The sequence below is a fragment of the Vespa crabro genome, chromosome 4, assembly GCF_910589235.1.
Source record: "Vespa crabro chromosome 4, iyVesCrab1.2, whole genome shotgun sequence".
Classification (NCBI taxonomy): Eukaryota; Metazoa; Arthropoda; class Insecta; order Hymenoptera; family Vespidae; genus Vespa; species Vespa crabro.
In genome coordinates this window covers 5,185,906-5,194,270 of record NC_060958.1, presented here as the reverse complement: position 1 = coordinate 5,194,270, position 8,365 = coordinate 5,185,906, and the positions used below count along the sequence as shown (strand labels likewise).

General features: G+C 25.9%; 2 protein-coding genes across 10 annotated transcripts; one reads left to right on the top strand and one right to left on the bottom strand.

Moving 5' to 3' along the window:
• Window positions 1–35: 35 nt before the first annotated feature.
• On the bottom strand, window positions 36–8,266 carry LOC124423820 (fukutin-related protein-like). Of its 6 annotated transcripts, none has more exons than XM_046962058.1 (5): window positions 7,304–7,442; window positions 1,146–1,245; window positions 963–1,041; window positions 573–765; window positions 36–455 (listed from the first exon to the last, which is right to left on the bottom strand). In XM_046962058.1, exons 2-5 carry the CDS (start codon window positions 1,212–1,214, stop codon window positions 251–253), a joined length of 546 nt encoding a protein of 181 aa, XP_046818014.1. In that variant the 5' UTR covers window positions 1,215–1,245; window positions 7,304–7,442; the 3' UTR covers window positions 36–250. The 6 variants fall into 6 exon arrangements, with proteins under 6 accessions (XP_046818014.1, XP_046818010.1, XP_046818011.1 ...); XM_046962054.1 differs by lacking the exon at window positions 7,304–7,442 and adding an exon at window positions 2,674–2,739; XM_046962055.1 differs by lacking the exon at window positions 7,304–7,442 and adding an exon at window positions 1,551–1,691.
• LOC124423819 (dynein intermediate chain 2, ciliary) lies at window positions 1,738–5,390 on the top strand. 4 transcript variants are annotated; one of them, XM_046962051.1, is made up of 14 exons: window positions 1,738–1,753; window positions 2,381–2,494; window positions 2,571–2,757; window positions 2,847–2,909; window positions 3,019–3,146; window positions 3,204–3,287; window positions 3,365–3,551; window positions 3,627–3,788; window positions 3,854–3,997; window positions 4,083–4,189; window positions 4,251–4,428; window positions 4,529–4,760; window positions 4,837–5,070; window positions 5,151–5,390. In XM_046962051.1, the coding sequence occupies exons 2-14, from the start codon at window positions 2,390–2,392 to the stop codon at window positions 5,323–5,325; spliced, it is 1,986 nt and encodes a 661-aa protein (XP_046818007.1). In that variant the 5' UTR covers window positions 1,738–1,753; window positions 2,381–2,389; the 3' UTR covers window positions 5,326–5,390. The 4 variants fall into 4 exon arrangements, with proteins under 4 accessions (XP_046818007.1, XP_046818006.1, XP_046818005.1 ...); XM_046962050.1 differs by lacking the exon at window positions 1,738–1,753 and adding an exon at window positions 1,958–2,301 and having other exon boundaries at window positions 3,887–3,997; XM_046962049.1 differs by lacking the exon at window positions 1,738–1,753 and adding an exon at window positions 2,233–2,301.
• Window positions 8,267–8,365: the final 99 nt, after the last annotated feature.

Here is an 8,365-nt window from a genome sequence, read left to right as displayed (position 1 = left end):
TAAAATAAAGCGTACATACTAATGAGATACGCAAAAAAGGAGTATATATGTATTTTATTAATATTAGCATCTTTTACTATAGAAGCACATAAAAATATTTGAACTTTGTTACTTTCTTAAAAAGTATTTGAAAATATATAATGCATACTAATTATCCATCAAATACCATATATCATAGATAATTTAAATGTCAATATTAATCATTCATAAATAATTTGTATAGTTTTCACTAAATATAACTTATTTTACATTATAATATTTGACAATGACAAGCAAAACATCCAGAAGGTACATAAGTCCACGTAAAAGCATGAGATGGTTGTGTTGGATCTAAATTCAAGGAATCTTCACTTTCTTCACTTAAATCCTCAATACTGAATGTATCAGTAAGCTCTCGTTTGTGTTTCAAAGACTCTTTTCCTTTTGATAATGAGAAAAGAGTAGTTTCATCATCACTAACAAAATACATTAAATTTTATTTTAATTAAAATTTGTATAAAACCTGCATGTATATAAACATAATTGATTGGAATATATTATCTATAATTATTATTTATAATTAGTCAGTTTACCTTTCACTTCCACTATGCCAATATTCAACTAAAGGAAGATTTTCTTTATTTTTAGATGGTATGGGCAATCTTTCTATTGATATTAATCCACTAGTATTATTACTACATGCATTTATTTTAGACGTCTCATGTTTTGGAAGTTTTATATAATCTGAATTAAGTTGAATTCGTTTTGCTTGTTCAATTCGTGCTTCTGTAAAAACATCATATCATTATATGAAATCTTGATTTTAAAATGGTTTAGTTAAAACATAGTATTAAATACAAGAAGTATTAATTATAAATGAAATAAATTAATATATATATATATATATATATAAAATAAAACAACAAATTCTTAAAATTGATTTGTAGGTATAGGTTTGAATTAATTAATAATATATTGCATACCAAGTTTCTTTTGCCATTGTTTAGTAGAGCTTCGTTGAGATGTTTGCGTTTGATTACTGTTACAACTACTATCGCTTCCCTATAAAGATATACCCAACTGCATATTAATTTAAAATATCTGTAAACTAATATAAATTATAACAAATTTTTATGTGAAAAATAGATATTTTTATAAAAACTTACCAGGAAAAGTTTTTCATCTTCGTTGTGAGTAATTATCTTTGGGTCACTTTCAATTCCACTATCTTCCATGACAAAATAATATCTTTTGCTTCTAACTCATCTGAAACATAAAATATAATATTTTCTTTATTCCATTGACATAATTTTAAATATTTAAAATGTTTATATACATATTGGCATTTCTTATGATTACACTTTTGAACATTTAACATCACCTACATATATAAATAGATATTTTAATACGAAACACTTGAAGTAATGATATATGAATAAAGAAATAGACAAAATATTTATGTATTACCTATATGTATTATACACTCACACACACATTCAAGCACGCAATATAATATTTGTCATAATATTTGTTAAGTGAAATAATATGATGTATATTATTATGATACATACATGAATATCATATATTTTTAATATATAATATACACTATGACAGTTTTTTCATATTCTACACAAGAATCTAGCTACAACTTGTTGGAATGCTTATGTTATCTTGGGATAGTCCAGTATTGATTTTCTTTTACTCAAATAACCAAAAATACTGATATAAACCTTATCATCCTTATTTCTTAAAAATATTCTCTATAAATTTATAAGTATGCTTATTGCACTAATTATATTAAATACATGCATATATCTTAATAGATACATATTATGTAGTTAATTTTATGTCATGAAATAAACATTAGTAACTAGATCTAGATAATTTAACTTATGTCATTTATTAAGCATATTTTTATAAAATGTTATTTTGAATATATAAATATACATTTATTTTTTCAATTTTAATAATTTTTTATGTTAAACTTATGCAAATTCTTTCTACAAACAAACTTTTGAAATTTCTTTACAAAATATAACTGGCAGCAATAATCATATCAATGTATCCTTGACAACAAATACAATTTTTTTCTATACATGAACAACAAAGTGTGCATAGCTGAGAAAAAACTCAATAAAATATTTAACTAATAATTTTCATATAATCTAAAATTTGTTTAAATTGGTATTGCAAAATAACATTATCTTATTAAATTTAATCTGAACAAGGATAAAATTTGTCACAGCTCTATTTAATTACAATACGTTAATGATGGCTTCTTTAAAAAAACAACCCTCTAAGGTTTCAGAATTAACGAAAGATGTATGCTATTATAAATTTCGCAAAAATATTTTTATATAAATTAACAATAAATAATTTATAATATTCATACAAATTTTAGCATGTTAGTATGAAAAGTCATGTGTCAACTGTAAGCTTAGCTGGTGGAGATATGGATTGGATGCGAACAAAAACTGCACTTATACCAGATGATCAATTACAATTAACAGAAGCAGTATGTTAAATTTTCCTGTATTATTAAGTATTACATACAGAATGTAAATATTTTATTAAAGTAATTTTAATTTCAGGAACTTCAAGAAGAAATTGCTCGAGTCCTTACGGTACATAACACACGCATTCCTGATTCACTCGTTGAATGGTCTTGGAAATTAAGAGAATTTATAAAATTACCTGATCCTCCTAATTTAGTAACTCTCCTGAGTGTACCTGGCACAATAATACGTCAGGACTCAGAAGACATAAAAATACAATTAGGTAAGTATTATATAATAATTCATATACATATAAGAAGTGATTATTATTAGAAATATATATTTATTTTGTTTTATGTCTTTTTATAATAGAAGATGATGATGAAGAGTTTCCTGCCCGACAAGATGACGTACTAGATAAATATGCAGATGAAGGTGTGTTTCAGAATAATTCGTCATAAATTTAAAAGTAAATGTTTGATTTTTATATTAAGTATTATCTAATTGCTAATAATATTGTTAATAAAATTTAAAATGAATTTAGAATATGAAGAATATGAATATGAAGAATTAGATGAAGTAGATGAATTCCAAAGAGGAAAGCCTAAAAAAATACCTAATCAATTCAATTTTTGTGAGAGAGCTGCATTAACATATGAAAATCCTATGAGAGTAAGTTTATTAAAGACTAAGTATTTTATGGATGGATAAGTGTTAATTTTTTTACAGAACATGAGTACACAAACTATACCTCCACCCATAGCAACATTTAATACACATGTTTTCCAATGGACTATTTTTGATGAATATCAGGTGTATAAATAATATATATATTAGGATTTAAAAAATATTGTCAGTGAGTATTTATTTATAAATATTTAATTATTCAGAAAGATTATATGCTCCAACAACGTGAAAAAGAAAGAGAAAGAAGAATGCCAATTATACATGTACGGAAAGAGGACACAAAACAAAAAGAACAAACAGAGATCATTGAAATGTATAATAGAATGCTTAAAGCAGCTAAAACATTAGAGAGAATGGTAAATCAAAATATATATGATGAAATTGCGCAGGGTAAGTTTATATAATATATATTACATTTACAAAATTTTTTCTAAGTTTTGTTTTATCCACTTATAATGTTCATAGATTATAGATATTGGAATGATCCAAGTGATGAATATAAAGATGGCGAAGGCTCCTTGTTACCATTATGGAAATTCAATTATGAACCAACAAAAAAACATGATATCACAGATATATGCTTTAATGCCAGATATTATGATCTATTTGCAGTAGCATACGGAACATGTTAGTAATGTATAATTTGATTTTATACATTTGTAATAATATTATACATTTTTACTATATTACAGTGACATTCAATAGTACTATAAAGAATGGTTCAGTTTGTTTATTTAGTTTAAAAAATCCATCGTACCCAGAATGGATTTGTCCAACAGAATCTCCAGTAATGTGTTTAGATTTTAGTATTCAACATCCTCATTTATTAGTCATTGGTAATTTTTTATGAAGTATATTAATATTGTGTAAAATATTATTATATATGACCTAATTATTTATTTATATATCTTTTTAATGAAGGTGTTAAAGACGGTTCAGTAGCAGTATATAATATTATGTTACCACCTACAGGACCACAGTATAAAAGTAATGATGTTACACAAAAGCATGGAGGTATTGTATGGGAGGTATGTTACATATTTTTAAACATATCAATTAGATTTACTGATTATAATATATTTATTAAAGATTCGCTGGGCATCAGATACACAAGAAGGGAATTTAGCATTTTATAGTATTAGCATCGATGGCAAAATAAATTATTGGGTTCTCAATCAAAAGGAACTTAGTTTAACAACTATTATGACATTATTTCTTGACCGACCACCAATACCAGGTCCTGATGGTACAATGATTATACTCAAAGGTATATTATATAGATGTTAATGAAGCTTTATTATAATTAAATCTTTTTAAAAATTTTTCTTTCTTAAAAATATTTATTAATCATTAATAATGATATTTAGGCTGTGGTACCTGTATAGCTTTTTATCCATCTGATGAGCATGTATTCTTAGTTGGAACTGAGGAAGGTAATATTTACAAATGTAATACGGCATACAGCAGCATTTATGTGCAAACATATAATGAAGCACATCATATGCCGGTGTATCGTATAGTTTTCAATAAATACAATTCGAAGATATTTGCAAGTTGTTCAGGAGACTGGAGAATTAAAATATGGGAAGATGAAAGGCCGTAAGTTTTAAATAAGTAGTATTATAATTTGTATAAGCGAAATTGCAAATATAAATTCATAAATATTTAATTATAGAGATCCACTGTTTATGTTTGACCTTGGTGTTCCAATCGGAGATGTGCAATGGGCACCTTATAGTTCAACTGTCTTGGCTTGTGTATCAAATGATGGAAAAGTTACTGTTTTTGATTTAAATGTGAACAAATACAGATCAATTTGTAGCCAAGCGATTGTTAGTAAAAAGAGAAATAAACTAACAAGGCTTGCTTTTAATACCAAACTGCCATTCATCATAGTTGGTGATGACAAGTAAATTATATTTAAAAATACAAAAGCATAAATTTATTACATATTGGTAAAAAACATTCATAAAATTTTTTTATTAACAGGGGTACTATAAATACATTAAAGTTATCACCAAATCTTAGATTGAAAATAAAGCCAACAAAAAAGCAACTCCATTTGACAGATGCAGAATTAGAATGTATGAAATTAGAAAAATTATTAAGTTTTATACGCGAGCCACCTATATTAATACCACCAAAAGATGTTAAATTAGAATGAATATATTATTATTTGCAATATTTGTTGAAGTTTGAAGAAATATATATAGTATACTCCAAAATATATAAAAAAAGCATTATATAGAGAACCATATCTGCAGGAAGTTTATTATTCACAACACATATTTGTGAGTAGTAACCAAAGGTATTATAATAACATACTGTTGTATTAATTATTAAATGTTATAACTTTATTTCATTTATTTTTGTTAAAAGCTATCCACAAAAGAAGAATATCATAAATCCTTTAAAAAATATTGAGAGTAAAAGTTATAAATTAATAATTGTAAATATAAAAAATATTTTTCATAACATATATCATTACCATGTACAAACAAATATCTTATATTTAAAAGAAGGACTGATTCTAAATGTCTATGCAATTATAAGACTGTGGATATCTTTGAAATGCAGATATAAATATTTGGCACCAAATGTATATACTTTTATATTATCTTAACTTCTAGCACAAATAATGCAATATAAATGGCTATTGCTCATTTTCAATTCTCAAATGCTGACTTAAAATAGAATTACATATTGATTATTACTTGAACATTATATTGAATCTTAAATTGAAATTCTTATTGTGAAAATGTGTCATTTTTGTGACTAAATATCTTGTACTTAATGATTACAATTTCAATTATACGAAAAATAAATACAAAACGTGCAGATAATAACATAATTAGTTATTTAATATCAATTCCTTATATTACTAAATATCATATTGTTTAAGAGATCTTGCAAAATTACTTTTATTAATATGAATTATTCTAGAAAAAAAATTACATCAATAGCATTTAGTGCAATAATAATGTAATCTAATTAAAAATGATCCTACTTGGAAGCTTTGAATTTTCTACTACTCCTTTAAAATATTTAAGCTCTAAAAAATCTCTAATATTATTTGGACATGGAACTTGTCTACCTGCAAATTCAATGCTTGACATTGGATGAAGAAATTGTTCTGGAAAATCTTCATTTTTCATAAACCATGCATCTTTAATCATAGATCCATTTTTTGAATAAAATGGGAGTAAGTTCACATGTAAATTATTGATTTTGGAATATTGTACTTTAAAAAATTCACCTTCTGTTGCTTTTTCCCAAACAAAACCATGATTATCTACAGTAGGTTTAACTTTGGCTTTAATTAACCATGGAGATCTTTCTAAATCAAATCTATTTATCCCTATTTGTACTTCATGATCCCATGGTAAAATATCTCCATTTTTCATTGCACCTAGTAATGATGTTCCTTCTAACCAGAAACGAATGCCAACTTCGTCCAATTTATCAAATACATGATGAGCAACTTTCCTTAATCCAGCAAGACAACAAGGAGGTGTATATCGATTTTGATAAAAATATGATGGTATACCGTTTATTACCGACCCAAAACATCTAGAAGTTTCTCTTGAGCACCCATACCATTCAATAAAATTGGAAGCCCGTGTAACTTTTTTAATTCCTAACTGTTTAAACATTAATCGTTCACGACTTTGATGTAATTGTTCCAGCTTCCACTGAGTTTGTTGATTTCTATACAATGGCTTTCCCTCGTTGAATTGATGATGTTTTAGAATATGAATCTATTAATGTAAAAAACTATCAAATGTTATTTTTATCATATTACTAATAAAAAATAAATTCTGATATAAATTCATAAAAAACAAATTAAATTTATAATGTATAAACAATGAATTTACACTTACCAGTTTAAATAATAAAACTATTCACATGAAAATCTAAAACTGTGATGATATAAACAAACACACAAAAGAAAATAAACATTAAGAAAATATCATAAACAATTTAGATATATTCTTATTGGAATACATAAAAAAAAATTAAAATAATCGAAAATGAATAAATCAATGGATAGAAAAAATAAATCCAGATTCAACAATGTATGTTTAAAGTAATGCTGAATAATCAGCATTAAATATTAAAATATAATCTTAGAAAGTAGTTACCTTTGCACCAATAGCTGTTGTTTGTATGTACAATGCATCTGGAAAGGGCAATAGAAATGGATCGGAGAGTTTTCTTAATGTTTTCACTTCTAACATTGTTGCATGTTTTCCAACTACAAAATCACATTCCATGTCAGATGAATGAGCAAATTGTAAGCTCCATTCTTTAATCTTCAAGTTCACAGTAAGACAAGATAAAGTAACTTTACCTACTGGTACAGTTACTATCCCGAATTCTGACATTTGTATAATAATATTCTATCAAAAATATTAAAATATTAATAATTTATACTTCACTTCTACATGAACTCTGTTTCTTTATTAAAGTATAAAATCAGAAATTTACCTGTAGAATTTGTTTTGTAGATATTCGACTAGCATCAGGTAGAAATAAAACGAACTTTGTGCGTATGTAGAACATAGGATTCCTTTCTTCATATGTTTTGTTAAAATCAGTTTGCAAGGTGATAAGTTTAACATTCTGTAATGTTTCATTTTCAAAATGCAATTCCAAAGGAGGATATGGCAACTCATCGCATATTATTAAAATTGGAATGGTAGGAAAAGAATTCAAGACAGACTCCACGGTAGACACCACGTCATTTTCAAAACTTTCAAATTGACGTATAATAATAGTTACAAGACGAGATAAACGACGATGCAATTTTTGAGGTGGATCATTTGCTACTGCGCCAGGCGTTAATAATCCTAACGTATTTTGTGCAGCAAATAACCTCCATATTCTGTGCCAAATAATTATATTTCCCAATAACGCAAGTACGAGCAATGTTCTTACGAAACTAAGGCGCATTCTTATCGTACAAAATAAAGTCACATTGTATTTTTGATTTTTGACACTTAAGTTCTCATATTATCAATATCTCTTATTATCTCTCTCGAATATTTCATTTTTTTACATATATTGCCTCCATTATTTTAGATTATTTTAAAGATCGTCGTTCCAATAGCATTCTTCGTCATAATGATTACCAACATTTAAACTACCTAACTAACTTCACATCTTAGTAAGTTGTTAATATTTGGACGTTGGTAACATTCAAC

Bases quoted from the DNA above. Each gene is read 5' to 3' on its own strand.
- LOC124423820 (XM_046962053.1), bottom strand. From the start codon at position 8,114: ATGCGCCTTAGTTTCGTAAGAACATTGCTCGTACTTGCGTTATTGGGA. The intron at 7,562-7,649 runs GTAAATTTCTGA...TATTTTTGATAG, and splicing joins CTACAAAACAAATTCTACAG to AATATTATTATACAAATGTC. The intron at 6,920-7,303 runs GTAACTACTTTC...TTACATTAATAG, and splicing joins CAACAGCTATTGGTGCAAAG to ATTCATATTCTAAAACATCA.
- LOC124423819 (XM_046962049.1), top strand. From the start codon at position 2,248: ATGATGGCTTCTTTAAAAAAACAACCCTCTAAGGTTTCAGAATTAACG. The intron at 2,495-2,570 runs GTATGTTAAATT...TTTTAATTTCAG, and splicing joins AATTACAATTAACAGAAGCA to GAACTTCAAGAAGAAATTGC. The intron at 3,789-3,853 runs GTTAGTAATGTA...ACTATATTACAG, and splicing joins TGCAGTAGCATACGGAACAT to TGACATTCAATAGTACTATA.